Source organism: Antennarius striatus, chromosome 12 (assembly GCF_040054535.1).
Source record: "Antennarius striatus isolate MH-2024 chromosome 12, ASM4005453v1, whole genome shotgun sequence".
Classification (NCBI taxonomy): Eukaryota; Metazoa; Chordata; class Actinopteri; order Lophiiformes; family Antennariidae; genus Antennarius; species Antennarius striatus.
In genome coordinates this window covers 10,184,360-10,206,495 of record NC_090787.1, presented here as the reverse complement: position 1 = coordinate 10,206,495, position 22,136 = coordinate 10,184,360, and the positions used below count along the sequence as shown (strand labels likewise).

Here is a 22,136-nt window from a genome sequence, read left to right as displayed (position 1 = left end):
TCCCTTTCATATCTCCTATCTTCCCACATTTGCAGAACCCAGAGCCCATCAAGCATTTTTTGTGTAGCCTTACAAACAGACAAAACACCAGCAAAGAAAACATCACCTCCTTGGCGGAGGTGATAAATATTGCATGCAGAGACAAGCTCAGTGTCAGGTCAGTCGTTTCTATAAGGCACCAGTGGAAATAAAGAGAGGGGTCACCTCTGCAGAGTGCGAGATAAGGGTTAATTTTTGTCCTAGTGTCACGATTGGAGTTAGACTAAACAAGAGGGGCATTTGGACTGAGCTTAGTTATGCTTGAGGGCACTTAAGGTGATCCAAGGAGGCCTTGGGGTGAACAGGGGGCCACTTGCAGGTCAACTACTCTAGGCAGATGGGCTTTTAGATGAAACTGAGCTATTAGTGTGCCCCTGGGTCAATCAGATGTGTAGAATTAGAGCATAAATTAAACTGGATGAGGCGAGTGAGTGAGAGCTTTAATCTGTCCAAAGTGAAAATTTATGTCCATGACAAAAAATATCGAAAATGTAAAGTCTGGAAATGGATCTCATTTCATGCTACAACATCTACACAGAAGTGAAGCATGGTGACACAAGAATATATCAGGTCACGGTATTATTTCTTGAATGATCGGTCTCTGCTTACAATAGAAAAATGCTCATTTTAATGTTCTGTTGAGTTGAACAAAAAAGGGAATAGAACCAAGTATGTAAATCTATTCTATCCTTATTACATTGAACACCAGCGCACCTGTTTGAGGCTGATTAATCTGACCCCCCATCATTAAAGCACCAACACTGGACTATTGTTTGGAAAAATGGAGTTCAACCCTCCTTCAGAGCTCAAGCTGCTTGGGAGACTTACAATGGCACCATGACTCACTGTTTTTTTCATTACTGCAGGTTTTTACTTTAAATGTCCTCCACTCTGCTGTGTGTATTGAACACTCAGGGGATTTAAAAATGCACCGCTCATTTTATGGCCCAATTTTAGGAAAAAATCCATATTTAACGGTTGTACTCCTATATTGAGGAAAGTCTGTACTAAATGCATATACAGTAATGTTTTTTCATCTTTTTCTCCAAGGATCACCTGAAGATGCTGCATGTTGTTCACGTCTTACTAAACATGAGGCAGACATGTTCATCACTAGGAAACACTTAAATTTAACTGACAGGTAACAGCCTCCATATTTTCAACAGTGTCTTCCTCCATGCAGACAATCTGATGTTATAAATCTTCAGATGTTTGACAAAAACGATGCTTTTTTCACTACGTCTTCTTGTTTTTTGGTGAGTAAAACCTTAGTAATTTAACAACGGAGTGAGCAAATGTCTTGCAGTACGGTACCATGCAAACCGCTTAGGGCAAATGTCAAGGATGTGGGCGCTGCACAGAACAACGCCTGATCAGGTAAATCCTGATATACAGCATCTGGTGACATTTGGGAGCAACTCTGTTGAGAGACAAAGAGAAGATATTCTTGTTCCAAAAAGATATTCTTGTTTTAAAAGATGTTCCTTTTCTAAAAACATGCTCTACATCATTTTTTGTCACCATGCATACACCTGCACACTGCTTACAGTATATACACCATTGGATAAAATTCTTGTGAACTCTTGTGAATTTTGTGTACTGATTGTTGGGCACAATGTTGAGTTTCAAACATTTTTTAGAGAAATTGTTGGGTTAACTTTAGACATTAAGGTTTTATGTTTATATCATAGAGGTATGTAATTCTTTGTATTTGACAGTATCTTAAAGGGGTATTTGCTGTCTCCTGTTCATCATTTGATTCTAATATTATATTATTTCTTCAATAATGAACAGAAAGTGAAAGTGATCCCAGTGATGACAAACACAGAGGACATTATATCTCCTCTAGTCTGACCTTTCAAGTACAAGGACTCCCGTATTAGGAGATCCACACAACTTTGTCTTCAACTAGCAGTTCGCTAATGAACAGCTGAGGCCTGAACATCATGTACGGATTCAAGTCTTTGACAAACTGTACTTTCTGTTGCTGCCACATTGTTATTGGCCCTAAATCCATTTCACAGCTGACTCAGTGTTTGATCTTTTTTACACCTGTAACAGATGTCCGTTACACCTGCTATTCCACCTTGAAGCAAATTCATCACATCAATTTCAGGTCATTTCCCCATCAAAATTCATTGTAAAATTGAGAACGCTCTCTGAAGCAGTAGGTCTCACATCCGGTGACACCTCACTAATCTTTCTCACACGTGATATATCCCCCAGCAAATTGCTGCAGCTTATTTTTATTCCCTAACATTTGCAGTCTGGCTGTTTTGAAGTTATACCTTGAATTTCATCAATAATTTCTTTTGGCCTAACTTCTCGCTACAAGTCTAACCTTTTAATCATCTGCTCCTGAACATGGCCTCAGATACTCGCAGAAGGCATTTTTTGGCAGCCTTGATTAAAGACAGTGAGCGACAGGGCTCTTCGCTGTTATAGAAGCCCTTTGGCTTTTCACAGCTAAGACTTTGCAATCACCTCCCAACCCGCATTTGTGCGAACTGAAGTTCTCCTCAATTGGCGTGCATGTTTCACTTTGTCTTATTAAAAAAAACAGATGCTTTGTAAAAAGCAAGGAGAGGAGAGGGAGGTGGGGGGGGGGGACTCGGGAGACGTGAGAAGATGGCAACACAGAGGAATAGACAAATAAGTGCACTGAGACGCTGAGGCAGACAGGCAGCCGGACAAAGAGATGGATGGACGATTGTGTAGGAGAGGGACAGAAAGTTGTGAATGCTGCTGCGGCAGGCTCTGCTGACGTGAGAAGTGTTCCCAAACACAGTTCTAGTGACTGCAGACCCGCTGCATTATCATACTAACACACACACACACACACACACACACACACACACACACACACACACACACACACACACACACACACACACACACACACACACACACACACACACACACACAGAAGCGGTGACTGCACACAGTGAATGCAATGGCAACATCTCCCGGTCCTCAGGAGGTCACTGTGTACTCTAGCATCATTTGTGTGTGTGTGTGTGTGTGTGTGTGTGTGTGTGTGTGTGTGTGTGTGTGTGTGTGTGTGTGTGTGTGTGTGTGTGTGTGTGTGTGTGTAAGTATGTTCAGTTTGTGCATGTACTGTATGTTGTTCATGTGTAATGGGACCTTCCACAGGTGTGTGCAGATTTATTTAAACTGCATATTTAGTGTAATTGTGTGCACTTTTGTGAGCGTTTGTTTCACCACACAGGTCGCTCTCCTCCTGTCCCCTCTCCATCCTCTTGTCTCCATCCTCTTCTCTCCATCCTCCTCTCTCCATCCTCTTCCCTCCATCCTCCTCTCTCCATCCTTTTCTCTCCATCCTCTTCTCTCCATCCTCTCCCTCTTAGAGCTGGGTGCTATCATTGGATCAGTGGAGGCTGCTTTGCCACACTGTCCAATCGCATCTAGGAAGAGAAAGAGACACAGGGAGTGGGAAGGGAGTGAAAGAAGAGAGAGAAAGAGAGAGATACAGGGGAGGGAGGAGAAAGAAGAGAGAGAGGGAGTGAGGGAGATTGATCATTTAAACGTCCTGGGCCTTGGAGAAAAAAAAAATCTACTGCATACAAAGCGTCTTTTTTCTTTTCTTTTCCACCTTTGTCGGACTAAAAGGCTCCGGGGGGGCTGTTTCCCCCCCATCCTTTTCGTCTTCAGGTTCTTCTCACCCAGGAGACGTGCCATCGCCACAAGCAGCGGCATCAGCAGCAGAGGAATATCTCCCCATATCCCATCCCGGGCACGTCGGATCAGCTGCAGCGGTGAAAACAACGAGGCGCATATTGCGGTGGACACGGAGGGGAAGATGCTCACCATCCCGGCTCGGTAGGCTATAAATCTCACATTTAGGCTTTTAGGTGATTTTTGCTGCAGCGAAGCAGGTTGGGTTTTTACATGTGTGTGTGTGTGTGTGTGTGTGTGTGTGTGTGTGTGTTTTGCCGTAGTCAGCTTCAGAGTCGATAGAGATTTAAAGCGGATATTCTGCCCCCCTACATCACCAAATCTAGTTTTTTTTCCCCTCTCTCATTTTTCATCCATTCTTTCTTGTCTTATTATTTTTTAACAAATCACGGCTGAGCTTTTTATTATAAATAAATAAATAAATAAATAAATAAATAAATAAATAAATAAATAAATATGTGTTTTAGGTGCTGTGTATAAAAACACGCGGGGGAGGGGGGGCGGCAGTGGGTTTCTCTTGATAAATGGAGCGGTATTCACCAGTGCGTGTGATCACCACCGGAATGTTAACTAGCACCTTGGACAGCCGACACCAATCCAGTCTAACATGGGAGGAGCGATAGTGGCGATCATTTCTACTCTAATATCTCCGCTGCTGAGCGGGATGTGCGCGTGCATGTGCGGAAATTGATGTGGCTCCCTCAGAGCGCGCGAACGCGCATGTGTGTGTGTGTGTGTGTGTGTGTGTGTGTGTGTGTGTGTGTTAATTTTCTGCCCTAAGGCCTTCAGAGGGGAGATAACAGTGTCTGCTGGGGAGCAGCTGTGTGTGTGTGTGTGTGTGTGTGTGTGTGTGTGTGTGTGTGTGTGTGTGTGTGTGTGTGTGTGTGTGTGAGAGAGAGAGAGAGAGAGAGAGAGAGAGCGCATTTGGAGGAGAGACAAACCTATGTTTGCTTGTCATAGTAAGATGCGTGTGCATATGTGGAAGAGGTGCTGTGTGTGTGTGTGTTTGCGTGTGTGTGTGTGTGTGTGTTATAGGCTTCCTACCCTATGCTACAGGCAGGTCAGGAGCCCCACGGTGGATTCAGGGTTTAATTAAGCGTGTGACGTGACTCTCCATCCCCCCTCTCCTCTTCCTCCTCTCATCCTCCTCCTCCTTTTCAAGCCGGACCTGTGATCTGTGAAGCAGAGTGTAGTGAGGGTGGGACATTTCTACAGACCTGGCCAAAGAGCACACATTCTTTCTTAAAGTAGAAATACAGTGGGAAAGTTTGAATATTTTATCAGCTACTTTACTGAACTTCATGTTATTTTCGTATAATATTAATTTAAGTGATTAAAAACTTAATGGCAACCTCTATTGCTGCCACACGTGTAATGTATTCAGTGTGAATGGTTATCATGTAGAACACAGGGAAACAGGATGCCTTTTCCTCATGGATGAGTCTCCCACATGTGCTTCTTGTCTGTTTGTCCTCTTTTGTGTTTTACATCAGTTGTCTTGTTTCGCCTGTCATGCATCATATGCAGCAATAGAAACACCAGGAATGGGTTTGTCAGCGTGGTTTTTGTCCATTTGGCTTGAAATAACTCTTCATGGCAGGAGCGTGTGCTATAACAATTTTTAAAAATCAAACTTACAGTTTTAAAGGCTGGAGTGCAGATACGTGAAATCCCTCCTTCGATAGAGTAACAAAGTAGTTTTATCTCATTACTTCCTGATTCCACTCCCGTCAGCAGCCCTGACACAGAGTTAAGCTGAGCGGACAACATCTCATTTGCCCCTATCTATCTCCCTCATATCTATTTTTACCGTGAGCAGCAGTGAGGTGGCACAGCGCAGCCTTGTGTTGTGAGCGTAAGTCTGCTGTGTGACTTTTGTTTATTTCTCATAAAGACTTAATTAAACCCTTCCTTTACTTCTCTCTCCTTTTCTCTGCCTCTTTTCTCTTCTCCAGGAGGCAGTTGGGGCTTGTTACGGGGCTGACCGGAAGGAGAGAGTGACAGAGGAACAGTGATGCTACTGTTTACATAACAAGAGACACACACACACACACACACACACACACACACACACATACACACATGCACGCACACATGCTCAAATCGCCAGTCCAGGCCACACACACTCACTTAAGCATTTCCACACATACACACACACACAGGCACATATTCAAAGGAGTTTCAGACTGAGTCACCAACGCTCTCAGAGGCAAAGAGTCGCACGCAGGATCAAACACAAAGACGGAACGGTTGTTTGTCGGGCTCAGGACTGTTTTGTGTACTATGGGAGAAGCTAAGCAGCAACTGTGTGCGAGCGTTGGACACCACTGAAGGGTCGGCACAGTTTGCAACCCCCCCCCGCCCTGCCTACAAATTCCTTCCATTCCTCATCATCCAGCCCCCTCTTTCCAGAACACACCACCATGTTTGACCTGAGGACAAAGAAAACTCTCCCTCTCTTTTCAGCTCTCCCGTTCTTTCCATCCCTGCTAGAGTTCCTGTACTCCCTCCTCTCTCTGTCCCTCTTCCTCTACCCGACCTCTTCATCAGCACAGCAGACTGTGCCGGTCATTTCCACGGCACAGGGTCGCATCCGCGGCATCCTGACCCCGCTGCCTTCTGACCTCTTGGGCCCCGTCATCCAATACCTGGGAGTACCATATGCCAGACCTCCTACTGGGGATCGGCGCTTCCAGCCGCCAGAGCCTCCTTTGCCCTGGCCAGGAATACGAAATGTGACACAGTTTGCACCCGTGTGCCCGCAGTCACTGGATGAGAGGAGCATGCTGGGAGACATGATGCCATCGTGGCTCACGGCTAACCTCGATATAGCAGCGACGTACCTCACTCACCAGAGTGAGGACTGTCTCTACCTCAATATATATGTGCCCACGGAGGAGGGTGAGTGAACTCAAAGGCGATTTCAGGCAAAAGGGGGGATAAATATTCGTGCACTGAATTAGGAGCCTGTGGTTATTTTCATGTTGTCCAGAATTCAAAACAGATTGGAGCTTCAAACGTCAAAAATAAATAAATAAATAAATTATATAATACATATAAATTATATATATATATTTTATATATATATTTTATATATATATAACTTCTTTTATATATATATATGTACAGTGTCTCAAATATATATATATATGTATATATATTATTTAAAAAAATGTTTTTTTAATTTTTAATTTTTTTTAAAGTGAACCCTTCAACCAGTTCTTGCAACCTCCACCCTTTGTGCATGCCGCCGGTTGAACCAACACTTTATATGCAGACACCTGCGTCAGAGGCCCAGGGGTTTATGCCTTCCCTTTTGGAGCGAAGTGGGAAGGACATGGACTCACTCATGCATACATATTGCTTCTGTCTATCTATCTATCTATCTATCTATCTATCTATCTATCTATCTATCTATCTATCTATCTATCTATCTATCTATCTATCTATCTATCTATCTATCTATCTATCTATCTATCTATCTATCTATCTATCTATCTATCTATCTATCTATCTATCTATCTATCTATCTATCTATCTATCTATCTATCTATCTATCTATATATCTATCTATCTATCTATCTATCTATCTATCTATCTATCTATCTATCTATCTATCTATCTATCTATCTATCTATCTATCTATCTATCTATCTATCTATCTATCTATCTATCTATCTATCTATCTATCTGTCTGTCTCCCTTGTTTTCAGACATTCACGAGGAGGGGGGTCAGCGGCCAGTGATGGTCTACGTCCACGGAGGCTCGTACACAGAAGGAACTGGAAACATGATGGATGGTAGCGTGCTGGCGAGCTACGGCAATGTCATCGTCATAACCCTCAACTATCGGCTAGGAGTACTGGGTAACGTGTATCTGTTATATCCTCATGGTTTTCTCAACTTTCCTTTGCATCAATGTGAACCTCAATGCTTTCAGCATGGATGCAGCTATATTTCATTATCAAGCCCTATATCATCAATCTGCATTCCACTACTCCCATCATTCTCTCTTCCTGTTTGTTATTATCAGAGTTATGTCCTGGCAACCCATGATTATACTGATAGATCCTTGGTTGGTAGATTTGTAGTGCCCTTCGTGCATATACAAGATTTCACTGGAGAACCTCCCAAAGAAACATGGAAACAAACTAAAGAGAAACAAATCAATTTTTAAAATGCTGTAAACGAATTTCAACATCATGCAGCACCTTTTGAACAAAAACAATAGCGGTGCAATTTCTCCAAAGGTGCTCTGGGTATTGCAGTAATATTACTGCAGTATCACACAGGCTATACAGTAATTTTCTTTACATTTAGGGACTAAGCATATAGGAAATTAGTGGATGAAAAAGAAAGTGATGAAGAATCATGGACTGCCCTGTTATCAGCTTGGGAAGCAGAGGATGTGATGTGGATGCGATGTAGTGATGCAGAGGTTTAGTCAGGGACACGGGTTAATCTGTACAGACTACAGAAATGTTTTAATCTGGACTCATGTTTATTCTCTTAACTCGGTTTGTCCTGCTATGGCTTGGCTCGGTTTGTTGGCTTTTTATGAAGTTATTTATATTAGATATATTTTTTTTTTGTATTTTTACAATTTACACTTTGTAAATTCCATTGCTTTTAACTAAACATTTCCATGGCGTTTTCTCACATTTACATTATGGTCACCATCTGGATTGTTTACTCCTTGGCCAAGCTGTAAAATGTTAAAACCATGAGTGAGCTGTTTTCACCCAGAGAGCCTTTTTTATTTTTATTTATTTATTTTTAGAGTGAAAACCTGTTCGGTATGGCGTCCCTAATGGAAATAAACTCCCTGAAGCCAATTTTTTCCTCGAGTAGCAGTGACTCAAATCTGATCCCTTTTTACCTCCATGACTATCTGACTCATCGCTCACTGAACAGGGAAAAATCTGATTCCCTGTGGTTTTTGTAATTTTACACAGTTAAGACACTCAAAGGAAGAATAAATAGTATGCCATAAAATACCATCCTTTAATAACTGTAGTCTTAAATATTAGGAAGCCTTAGCAGGACAACAGGAAGATTTAATCCAATCACATACAGAAAGCTGCACATGGTTCCACAGGCTGGGTTAAGTCATGCTTTCAGCCTCACTCGGTGTTGCCCTCTGATCAATAATTAATATTAAGAAATTAATTAAAGTGTGCAAGCGCTTTAGTAAAACATACACAATGATGGTCTAATGAGTTATTTTGCCTTCATTTCTTTTGGTTTAATTTGATTTATGTCGTTGAAGATATCAGATATTTTGTCAAAAAAAGCATGCTGGAATTTTTGATTTTATATAAATATTTGAAAGCGAATGAAGGAAAGTTTCATCTGGAATTACACTTTCTTTACTCCACTTATTTTAATTTCCATCTTTCAATGCCATTGTGATGACACAAAGCATGTTAATGTGGTATGTGAGATCTGTTTCTTCCATTGGAAATATTCAGGAGGCTTGTTTATCTGTCCTTGACTGAGGGAGAAAGACGAGCTTCTTCCTCTGTTAATCACACAGAATATTTTTGGTAATGAAGTGGAGTAGAAAACATGATACAAGGTTAAAACATTCAACAAAAACCTGTTTTTACTTTATTGGATCCATGCAGTATTTTCAATTTTTCAGAAGCTTTTAAGGCATTCGTTAGATATTGATTTTGTAAAATGGCATAAATCTGCATCTGCTTGGTGGGAGAAACAACTACTTAATTCTGACCTTGGGGATAAAACTAGTTGATACAGCCATTATATTATCATATTGAGCTAAACAAAACCATTCCTACATGTTTCTTTTTGTTATCATCTCCATCCACTGTGTTCACACCACCTCCAATGTGATCGTCACCACCACCATCATCTATCATCTTGAGTTACAGTGTCTTCTCCTACCTCTGCTTCCTCTTCATTGTCTTCATAAGTTGGATGCATGAGGTGAGCTCTTCTCTGCACAGCAGCATATTATTATTATGCACAGATTCATTTCTTGTTAATCCTAATGTCATCTGGTGGGATGCAAATATACTAAAGTGGCGTATTTCACACTGTTAATGCACAATATTTAACTAATTCCAAAACAGTCATGTAATCAATCAGTGTAGTTGTCTTAAAATGTTCATTTTGCACAGGGGGAATTTTCAGACACAATTTAGGATTTGCATGTATTATTTTCATCCTGTCTTGCCAATTATATTCTTATACGCCAGTATGAGGTTCATAGAAATTAGTTTCTGGAGTAATGAGATATACTGTACTGGAGTGAGCCATTAGGATCCTTTGTGTTTGCTTAACAATGTCAGCAGTAATGGGAATAAGGGATTGGTTTGTGACTTGAGTATTTAAGTCTTTGTGTATGTGTGAGTGTGTGTGTGTGTGTGTGAGTGTGTGTGTGTGTGTGTGTTGATTTTCACTGACATGAATATGGATGTCCTCCATTATTTTGATCCCGTTTCGAGGAATTGAAGGGGAGGAACATCAATTTTCATTGGTTTTCCTCTTTAAACGTATTACAAACAAGACTCATGCATAATTGATCTTAACAGTGTGGATGTGGTGATGCAGGAATGTCCAACCAATCAACTTCCTGCTTCCTGCTGTGTGTTTAGATTTTAATATGAAGAATTTCTATCCATTAGGAATGAGGACTAGAACTACTTTTGAATGAATAATCGTTTTTACCATGTTTGCCTAAATCTCCACAGAGCGTTTAACCATCCATTTTCAGTAACGTTCTCTGTCTGCCTATAGGCTTTCTTAGTACAGGTGACCAGGCAGCAAAAGGGAATTACGGCTTGCTGGACCAGATCCAGGCTTTGCGCTGGGTGAAAGAGAACATTGCAGCCTTCGGAGGAGACCCAAACAGGGTCACGGTGTTCGGATCCGGAGCTGGAGCCTCCTGTGTCAGCCTGCTCACGTTATCTCACTACTCTGAGGGTAAAGGAGTTTCATGGACAGAAAGTATGATGTTGGGTGTACTTCAGTATAAGCTAACGTAGCAAAGATTTGGAGAGGTTTTTATACTTGAAAATACGTAGAGATCAGAGACAGACAGACAGGTGGGCACATATAATAATGTGAATCTAGGTGGGTGTGATGAAAGTTATATCATTTAAGGTTATGAAATTTCTCAAGGTCCCCAGTGGACTGACGTGACTTCCATTTATTGGCAACACCTGAATAAGCCTTGTGAATAATAGAGCCAGTGAGTCACATAGCTAAGAGCTGTTTTATTTAGAATGCTTGACCATTGCCTACTTGGACCTGTCCCTCCAAACATGACCTGTCCTCTGTTTGAATAATTCATGTGTCTGAAGTCAGTGTCTCCATGCATTGGGAATTCTTAAACTGCATTAATTTACTCATGAAAATGCATTGTTCAACCAACCTAAGGGTTTAGCTTGGATGTGTGCATGTGTTCAAGTGCACCCATAAACAAATGCATGCATATATGTCAGTGCACATGCTTTATACACACTGATTTGTGTCCATGTGTTTGTGTGTATCTTAGATCTGTTCCACAGAGCCATCATCCAGAGCGGTAGCGCTCTAGCCAGTTGGGCCGTCAACTACCAGCCCAGCAAGTACGCCCGGCAGCTGGGGGAGAGGGTCGGCTGCGGCATCGATGACAGCACCCAACTGGTCGCCTGTCTCCAGGGCCGGAGTTACCGGGAACTTGTGGAGCAGAACATAACGCCGGCCAAATATCATACGGCGTTCGCCCCGGTGATCGACGGTGATGTTATACCAGACGACCCTCAGATTCTGATGGAGCAGGGAGAGTTTCTGAACTACGACGTCATGCTGGGGGTCAATCAGGGCGAGGGGGTGAAGTTTGTGGAGGGTATCGTCGACTCGGAGGACGGCGTCACGGCTGAGGACTTTGATTTTGCTGTGTCGGACTTTGTGGATAGTTTGTATGGATACCCCGAAGGCCGAGATACTCTGAGAGAGAGCATAAGGTGAGTTTATGGACGTGTGAATGCGTCGATGGAGTTGTCACATTTTGGGAGATGTTATTAGCTGCAACAAAATCAATGTAGAAGTAGCAATAAAGTCCCATAATGGTGATGTCTAACCTAATTTCTTTCATTCGTACAAAAACTGCAGTGTAGAGTCAATATCCAGAACTATTTCTGGGCTCAGAATAGTGACATCCTCATCATCCAATGATAAAAATCCACATTGTGTCCAGTGTTAACACAGCGTAATTTACGCCTTGCTCAACTCATCGTGACATCATATTTTCCTGTGGAAAAATCCCACAAGAGGTGTCTTTAGAGCTGTCGGTAGGTAGGGTTTATAACCTTGGATGGATCTGGCTGACTTATCTAAACTAACGTCCTGATGGCTTGAGATCAAACATTGAATCAAGTGTAATACTTTAATGAAAAATGTGCTTTTGCATTCTGTAGCAAAAATAAATAAGATTTCTTAATGGATTGGTAGATAGATGAATGGTTTACTGTCAGCTGATGGACTGAAACGGCTCATTTTAAGGTTCATGTACACGGACTGGGCGGATCGTGACAACGCAGAAACTCGGCGAAAGACCCTGGTGGCGCTCTTCACAGACCACCAGTGGGTGGCGCCTGCCATCGCCACGGCCGACCTCCACGCTCAGTATGGATCCCCCACCTACTTCTACTCCTTTTACCACCACTGCCAGAGCGACGCCACGCCCCCCTGGGCCGACTCCGCCCATGGCGACGAGGTAAGATGATGATACCTCTTTAAGAAGATGATGGAAGACACGATATTAGATTAGATTTATGACAGAACAATGACTGCTCAACACTAAGATAGAATATGGTTAGAAGTAATTTTCTTTATAATGAGGATCAAAATTCTGCAGAGAACAAAATATACAGACATTTCATATAACCTGCATTTTTACCACAAAGACTATTATAATTTGTCAGTAATGTCTATTTTTAATTCATTAAACCACTGTTGCCATTTTTTTTTTTTTACAGATATAAATTTTATGTCCAGCACATGATGATGTGTCAGACCGAAGATGAATTTAATGACCTGAGATCAGGTTCACTGCCTTTACATATGAATCAGTTTCTGGCTTCACTGGGTGTCACTCAGTTGTGGTTAAGGTTACTGCCAAGAGAATGAATGTAATCTGTTGGCTCTCCTAATGTGTGTGTGTGTGTGTGTGTTTGTGTGTGTGTGTGTGTGTGTGTGTGTGTGTGTGTGTGTGTGTGTGTGTGTGTGTGTGTGTGCGTGTGTGTTTGCAGGTTCCCTACGTGTTCGGTGTGCCCATGGTGGGACCCACTGATCTGTTCAACTGTAACTTCTCCAAGAACGACGTGATGCTGAGCGCTGTAGTCATGACTTACTGGACCAACTTTGCCAAGACTGGGTGAGCTATTAAAATACACACTGATGTGAGACATTGTTTTCAGCTGAAAAGTCCCACTGTGGACAATTTTTCTGTTGAATGAATTCAGTAAGGAATTCAAGGAAAGAGGACAAAACACATCTCTGGTATGAGTCAGTTTTTTTGTTTTAGCTTTTACTTTTTTTCAGAATTCTAATTTTATTACACAATGCCCACCCATGAATGGAAGATGTGTCATGATGGTGACTCAAAGCCAGGACATTTAATCACATTTTAAAAGATAAGGAAAAATTCACAGCAGTCCCTCATCATTTATATATTGAATGGTCAAAGATTTGGTTTTTTAATCCTCACAGTTGCATTTCAATTCATTATTGTCTTTACAAAAATGAATTTTGCCAAGCTCAGAATAACACAAGACGGAACAACAAATACTCCTTGAGCTTTAATTATCTTTCTTTTCTTGATAATGAACCCGTAGAGTGCAATTATCCAGCACACAAACAAATTTTATTCACATGTAATTTTATTGCATTTGCAAAATACTGTACAGTGTGTTAAGAATGAATGAGAACCAATCAACATAACAGATCAGCATAAATCCACTTCATCCAATCCTGTCAAGATACGTGACACAAGCATTTCATAAATGTTATTATTTATTTTGGAAAACAAAAAATTCAATAGCGTGAATCTGGAGAGCAGTTTTAAAGCAATAAAAATAATGAGCTCTGAGGTAAAGGATAGGATATTACAATTTATCTCCTACAAAACGCATCTGAAGTCAGAAGATGGTGCTTCAGACACAACCATGAAAGAAGCACTGCAGGCTAATTTTGGCAGAGGTTGCACACGAGTTCTCTGTCATGTCAAAATCTCGACAAGGCTTTTCATCTTTGGAGCTTGGCTGAGAAAGTTACAGAACCTCTGCTCTTGAAAGTATCCTTGAGGAAAGCCAGCAAAGTGACATAGCAAAAGAAGAATGAACAATTGGCCGCTTTTCGATAAATATTCCCTCCTCTTTCTCTGCACCCTCATTCAGTCACCTATGGTTAAAACAGGTAGACAGAAACACAGGTGATCCAACATGTTGAGATTAACGTGATATTCCAGTAGCTCAATAAAATCAAAATATTTTTTTTAAACTGAAAGTGAACTTTCTGTTAGCTGGGGGAAAAAAATACTGATGTTCTAAAACGATTCCAGCCTTAAAACCCTAACAATTCACTGACAAGAGTGTGTTTTATCTGCCTACTTTGACATGATATACAAGATAAAAGTAATTGTGGAGGATGGAACCCTCTTTCCGCAATGCTTGAAGTGAGTAATTATCAGTAATTAATCCAATCGAGGTTTGCTCTGCTGAGACCTCTCCAGATTTACAGAGACATCTGCAGTCCTTGATCTAAATCACCACAGAGCTTTTCTATCTCACAAGATTCAGAATTAGGACAGTGCTCTCAAATAATTTGACTCTGGCATTAAAACACATCAAGTTAGTAGTTTGTAGTCCCATAGTCTGTGTTGTCGTTACCGCCACAGCCAGCTGCACAGGAAAATCACTGAGGAGGCTTGACAGGATGTCAGCGTGCACTTCAATTATCAGGGAGGAACTTAATCTGCAGGAATATATCAGTGGGATGAGATCGCCTCCGAGGGTGATGGACTTCTGTGACAGCTCCATTTACCAGAGGGGGGGGGTTATGTTTCTCCCCGCTCTATGTTCTTTAAGTGTGTAAATCCTAACCTGCGTGTTGTTGCCTTTTCAGAACAGGTTGACAAAGTGAGCACGTAGCATGTAAGTGGCAAGTGTGTGAATAGGCTGCCATTTCATTTACGTCAGTTCCACTGCAGACATTTTAGTCATCGGTTCAACAAAAAAAAGCCGTCAGCCTTGCGTGCGTCAGAGGAGTTCTGAGAATCTTTCCTCTGTGCCGCAACACACAAGGTTCCCTGACCGTTCTATGTTTGATAAAAGGTAACTGTGCACTTAAAATCTGAAATGCGTGTATATATGAAAAAAATAAAAATCAATGATGACATTTCAACGTTACTTTATGGGAGGAAAAAAGTTAATTTTTTTGCACTGCCTGTTGTTTTTTTGTTACTCTGATATCGATTTGAAAGAATTCTGTCAGCACCTGGAAACAGTTGGCCAGCTTGAGAGAGAACCTCACGCTCCTTGAGGCCAGCTGAGAAGAAAAAGGCTTTTGCAGCAGCTTTTTTAGGAGTCTTTTACATTTAAAGTGTAAAAGCGTGAAATCATGCTGCCCTTAATAATGAATGAAACATGGCTGGACATTAAATAACTGTACCAAAAATGATTTATTTATTAAATATGAACACTGAATTAAATACGGGAGTAGAAAGTTGTTTTTCAAACTGTTTATTGATCAATGCTTTCCCATGGCGTTACTTCTTCCCCGGAGCTGCTCTAAGGCACTTTACTACTGCTGTGGAAATTATTTTTCATCACAGATCATTTTATATACAATTACAGCTATTTCTAGAACAGCAGGTTCAGTGGGAATAAAAAAGCGAGTTTTGCCTCCTTTTAGACGCCTTGTTTTTGTCATTCATAAATTATAAAACAGCCTCTGCAGCAACACAACTGCAAACAGATGCAAAAATAACTTAACTGTCCATCTCTTTTCCAGGGATCCAAATCAGCCGGTTCCACAAGACACAAAGTTCATCCACACCAAACCGAACCGTTTTGAAGAAGTGGCCTGGTCGAAGTACACCCCTAAGGAGCAGCTGTACCTCCACATCGGCCTGAAGCCCCGAATCAGAGACCACTACCGCGCCACCAAGATCTCCTTCTGGCTCCAGCTGGTGCCTCACCTGCATCACGTTAATGAACTCCTCCAGTCGGTGTCCTCCTTCACACACAGCCCGTCTCCACAGGACGACACTCCATTTTCCTACACTAAACGTCTCGCCAAAGGCTGGCCGCCTAGCAGCACCCGTCATCCAGGGTCACAGGGAGGAACCCCACAACCTCCAGAGTCTGCCCTGGGCCAAGGCGGGGAGGAAAACGGGGTCCGCGTCCCGAACGAGGACTACTCCACCGAGCTGTCGGTGACCATCGCCGTGGGGGCGTCGCTGTTGTTTCTCAACATCCTGGCGTTCGCAGCTCTGCTGTACAAGAAGGACAAGAGGCGTCTGGAGCATCGTCGGCCACGCCCACTTCCTCCCACCAGAAGAGACATCACACCTGCCGACGTCGCCGCCCACCTGCAGGGGGAGGGTCTGATGTCGTTACAGGTGAGTCGTGTGTGCATTTGTGTGTTGTGTGTGTGTGTGTGTGTGTGTGTGTGTATGTGTGTGTGTAATTATCTGAATGCCCACTTATCATGCCAATGGAAAGACAGCCAGTTTAATACTTTTACAGAACCTGGCACGTCATCAACAGATGTTATCAGTGTGAGTGTGTGTTCACTTATTTGTGTATCTGAGAGTGTGTACTGATGCTTGTGTACGTGTTAACTGTGTCCAATGGCTTGAATTGCTTCCAATTCATCCACTGATGATTTGGCCTCTTTTTTTTTGCTCCATTAGTTGTGCTCAAAATCTTACACACTGTGTGCTAAATGTCAGACTGGCAAATCCTGTTAATTAGCAATACAACTAGAGCAATGTAGCTCCACATAGCATCAGCTTAATTAGTTTGATAGTGTTTCATTTTTTTTATACAGGATTTTTTTTTCATGTGGTGTTATTTTACATAACATCAGTAGATCTATGGTTTGAAGAAATGAAAGGTAGCTGCAAGGGATGAGCAAGTACACCACTATCTTTATCTGCATCTGTTCAACCATCTATATTATCTGTATCCGTATCTGTACTCGGAATGGGCGGGACTTAAGCCGGAAGTGGGTGTGGTTTGACCGGAAATGGGCACATTATTTTAAGTCTGAAATTGATATGGATTGATCACAAGTTGCTATATTTATTGTTTATTTTAAAACTATTTACAGAACAGCCTCAAAATTGACTTTCAAATCAATGTTTTTGATCACAAGAAGAGAGAGAGAGAGCATGTGTGTGTGTGTGTGTGTGTGTGTGTGCTATGTAACAGTTAAAATAGCTAGACAGTGTATAAATTAGATCTGAAGTGAGAAAGTGTCAAAAGAGAAAGCAAGTAAAAAACCCACCAAAAAACGACTCGACACGAGCAGTTTTCAGCTGTCTGGTCAAATGCACCGCCAACATGCAAAAAAAACAAAACAAGAAACAAGTTCACCAAGTAACCTTAAATAGACTGAAATAGAGACAAGCTGAAGAAAACGTAAGGATAGAAACGTGAACTACAGCGAAGCCACGCACTGAGAAATCAGTCAATGTCTGTGTGTGTGTGTGTGTGTGTGTGTGTGCTTGCGTGCGTGCGTGCGTGTGTGTGTGAGAGAGAGAGAGAGAGAGAGAGAGTAAGGGAGGGGCGGGCACTGTGTGTGACTGGCCAATCACAGAGTGTGAAGACAGTCAGTAATGAGGATTTTCCTGCAGCACGAGTCTTGACGAGTTTTACTCGTATCGTACTCGTCCTCGTCAAAAATGCTTTATCTGTACTGGATACTTGTCTGAAACGAGTGCGCGGATCAACCCCAATAGGCTTAGATGTAGCTCTAAACTCTGCTAGATGTTGGTTTTGTTAGATTGAACAAGTAATGTTGTTCTATCAGGTGTGGTAAACTTGTTTAATTTGAATTTATGCTATATAATAATGAAGACTATTAGAACTTAACAAATAATTGACAGGATTATTAATGATAAACACAGAGATTTGTCATGAGCCTGTTCGAACATTCATCTGCTCTGCTTCTCCACCCGTCAGGTGAAGCAGCTGGAGTGTGACGCCGCGTCAGCAGATGAGAGGAACAACGCCCACCACCACCATACTCTGGACACGCTGGACGCCCTGGACGGCTTGGACACCCAGGACATTTACAGCACCCTGGACACCGTGCGCCTCACCTGCCCGCCCGACTACACCCTCACCTTACGCCGGTCGCCTGACGACGTCCCCCTCATGACCTCTCTGACCCCGGGGTCCCTGCCTGTGACCCCCGGGTCACACCCCGTTACCCCAGCGACACCGATGACCCCCATGACGCCTGGCTCAGTAGTGGGAATGAGGATGGGGCACCCACACCAGGGATACACACACCATAGCCCATATAGTAACACACACTTGCCACACACACACATCTCCACACACACACACTCAACTACTCGTGTATAACCGTTGCAAGATATTTGCACATACAGGGACGTAATGAATACACACACACGCACACGCACACACAAACACACGCAGGCACGCACGCACGCACGCACACACACACACACACACACACACACACACACACACACACACACACACACACACACACACACACACACCCACACACACACACACACACACACACACACACAAGACTTAAATACCTCTCTAATTACCCTGCAGGATTGTTACATATGGAGTGAGAAACATTTTCAGTAACAGGATGAGCAGACAGACAGCTGTGTGTCGCATGTCGGGGAACTGAAGACCATTTGGATCCCAGGAGATGCAGTTCTATGCATCATTCACTGATAACATGGAACAAAAATGAGACAGGACATCCATGGAACCTCTCAGCACCTGCTTTGGATAATAAATCCCCTGCTTTTTCTACATACGAGGAGGAACAGGAGGAGCGCCGTTGGGAAATGGTCAGTTTTGGATTGGATTTCCATCTCCCTCTGTGTCTGTGCTGCGCTGTGAGGCAGTGCTGGGACTGAGCAGAGCAGATAGAGGCAGAACTGAGCTAAGAGGTACCACACACAGACTGCTGATGTCAACTTGAACAACCTGTGAAATGTGAATGTAGCATTTTTTTTTTTCCATTACAAGATCAATTGGCTCTATCTGCCAAGGATCAAACTAAGCTGAGGAGAAAATAACAATATTTGATGAGTGATGATGGATGTAAAAACAGGAAGAGGGGATTAAAAAAAAACAGTTGAATGAATTTTGAGAAATGTTGGGAAAGAAATTAAAAATTGATTGAGAGGGACTTAGCTATAAGACTGATCAAAGAAATGAGATAGAGTCATGTGGAAAACATGGGGATGGAAAGTGCAGCAAAAGATAGAAATTAGCTTGGAAGAGGAGGAGAACTCTGAAGTTTAGGGCGGAAGAATCACTCTTACCAGCTACGTGTTAAACTCTTGTAAATAGAATTGAAAGATTCAGATGATATATTATGATTTATAGCATTTACCTGCTCTTGCATTAAAACACAAAACTTATTTAACCACATTATTGCTTTCATTTCAAATATTACTATATTATTGTGTAGATGTCCTAAAGCAAAGGCTGGTTGTCTTTCTATCTCACCCACTGTAGTATGTACACAGTACCGTTATTTAAACGCTATATTTGCTATGCACTGATATTTCAGTAATTCTTATTTGAATATGTAATCTAGATACTTGTTTAATACATGAAGTGTATGACATCTCATTGACGCCATCCTGTCTATTTGTTTGACCATCAGATTGATGGACCAGTACTGTGTAGATAATGCATTATTGGTTTGATGATTGAGCACCAGCCAAAAACCATAACCCCTCTCCCCCACCACCACCCTCTCATCCTAATCCCTTCCTGCTCTCCTATCCCCCTTGTTCCTAAATTTAATCTGAATGGCCTTAACATAAATTTTGAATCAACACAACAGGGATGGACAGGTGGTGATGACTCAGAGAGACTTGAGTCATACTGTGTGCCAAGACGTAAAGAATGCTTCTGTTGTGTTCATTTAACCTTCATGGTTCACATCTTACCAGTATTTATTATCTTTTACTTGAACTGCCTACGTCTGACTAAAAATTTGTCCTTCAATCAGAGAGATTTGCCCAAAGGGTACTTTAAAATCTGTGTGTGTGTGCGTGTGCGTGTGCGTGTGTGCGTGTGTGACACATTGTGGATCTGTCCTCCAATCTTTTCAAAGATGGAGTTTGTTTACATCTACATTCGATGAATTGAAGTAAACGCAGGTGGGAGCTGAGGAGTGATGATCGCATCATTCTTACGATCATCGTCTTTAACTTGACATTAATGGTCTCTAAAAATAACGTCTTATAAGCCTTAACATCCTTTTAATGGGGAAGGGTGTTTTCCCCAAACTGCAACCAAAGCAGGCTTCAAAAAGATGTGAATTAATGATTGAACTCTCAACCAGCTCCCTGTCAAAACGATGATTGAGCTTCATGTCAGAGAGAAGTTCTTCTTCCCCCTGATTCCAGAGCAGCTAGTGCTCTGTGATATTGCAGTAAGATAAGGGGCATTCATAGAATCAATTTCCACCAAGTCATATTGATTCATGTTGAAGATGAGATATGATACTTTCATGACCGCCACTATGAAATAACCAATGGGCAATAATAAATTTCCGTTGTGCCAGCTAAACAAACAATCATAAGCGCTCATGACTTGATGTTCACATGTAACTCTACCAAAGGCCTGCCTGAGACCGTGCCCTTCCTCTTTTGTCCTCATTCCCTCGTCTTTCCTCACCCAAAACTGTCCTGCCCCCCCCCCCCATCTTGCTCCCCCATCCAGCCAAATCTGTGTGACTACTTAATCTCCTGTTATCTTAAGTAACTCCTTCATGACAGATTTTGGTTTATTGTCAAGAGAATACATGAAAAATGAAAGCCGAAGACATTTATGGATGACAAGCAAATAACTTTTATAAAAAAAATTACATAAAAAGAACATTTAACAGTTCTGTTTGATGACTGATTTTTTTTTTCATATTTGAATATGGACTCAGTGGATGGCTGGATTGTGCTGAGCATTAAACATTTCTGCTGCATTTTTGAAAAAATAAAAATATCCGTATTTTACAATTTATGAGCAATTTAAATGTCTTGCAGTTTATTTTGTTTATGCCCATGTACAGAAGTTTACAGGATGGTAAACTTCTGTGACAGTATTACATGTATTACCTTAAACGTTAAAGCTCTTCTTTGTACTTTTAATTTATTGGTCATTTGTGTTTGGTAATTGAGAAATTATATTCTCAACCAAGTGCTGAAATATATTTCCTGATCTTGTCCATGCTTTTGTCAAAGAAAGTAAAGTAGATCGTATTAGTTGTTTTTTACGCTGAGAAATACAGCCTCGACTCTCATGTGTGCATGAAGCTCTAGCCAGCAGACATTTTAATTAGCTTAGCATAATGAGTGGAGGCTGGGGGAGGTAGGTAGCGTCGCTCTGTCTTAAGGTAACAAAACCACCTACCTGCAAGCCAAACAATTAACATTTTATGTCCCATCTATGCAGAAATTAAAATCTGCGCTTTTATGGGCTTTTATTTACTGCCTTATCTCCCGACTGGGAGCAGTGACTTAAAATAGTTTTAGCCCTTACACCATTTAAAACCACAGTTTTTCATCTAATTTTTTTGTTTTTCCATACAGTATTTTGATAAAACATTAATTACTGAACGCTGAGATGCAAAGTTTGCTACATGGTGATAAAGCACGTAGAGTATTATGACAACTATAACTTACTCAGCACTGGAATGATTCAGGTCATAAGAAATTGATTTATTATCTTTTTGGCTCAAAGTAAAAAGATTGATGATGGGTCCAAGCAGTAAATATGGAGGTGAAGTCAGTTATCTTAGCTCTCATCTCTGCTTCCAGTCTCTGAGCAAACCTGAGCTGATCGTCAGGTCGCTACAGCTTCACATTTAGCATCACCAATGGTACCAATGTTCTTTTAGCTGAGCAGTCAGCAGCAAAGCCTTGTTCCCCAAGATGTTAAACAGTTCTTTTTTAAATCTCTAGCTTTGGTCTGTAGAGCATATTTAATGTCTGAAGCCAGTACTGCAGCAAAATACAGAGATATTGCTATAAATCATCGTGGCGCTATAGCGGCCCCTGCCAGCTGGCCAAGGAGACCCTGTGAAATGTGAAGGAACTAAATTTATGGCTGACTTCCAGAGCAGATTGATGTCTCCTCTACTGTGCACCAGCTTTA

General features: G+C 41.8%; 1 protein-coding gene across 1 annotated transcript; it reads left to right on the top strand.

The window, feature by feature from the left end:
* Window positions 1–3,730: 3,730 nt before the first annotated feature.
* LOC137604950 (neuroligin-4, X-linked-like) lies at window positions 3,731–21,470 on the top strand. The gene is made up of 9 exons (XM_068329218.1): window positions 3,731–3,879; window positions 5,691–6,636; window positions 7,449–7,601; window positions 10,498–10,683; window positions 11,258–11,708; window positions 12,247–12,460; window positions 12,996–13,120; window positions 15,757–16,366; window positions 17,934–21,470. Exons 2-9 carry the CDS (start codon window positions 6,159–6,161, stop codon window positions 18,339–18,341), a joined length of 2,625 nt encoding a protein of 874 aa, XP_068185319.1. The 5' UTR covers window positions 3,731–3,879; window positions 5,691–6,158; the 3' UTR covers window positions 18,342–21,470.
* Window positions 21,471–22,136: the final 666 nt, after the last annotated feature.

Coding starts and splice junctions, on each gene's coding strand:
- LOC137604950 (XM_068329218.1), top strand. CDS start 6,159: ATGTTTGACCTGAGGACAAAGAAAACTCTCCCTCTCTTTTCAGCTCTC. Junction 10,684..11,257: donor GTTATCTCACTACTCTGAGG/GTAAAGGAGTTT, acceptor TGTGTATCTTAG/ATCTGTTCCACAGAGCCATC. Junction 11,709..12,246: donor ACTCTGAGAGAGAGCATAAG/GTGAGTTTATGG, acceptor GCTCATTTTAAG/GTTCATGTACACGGACTGGG.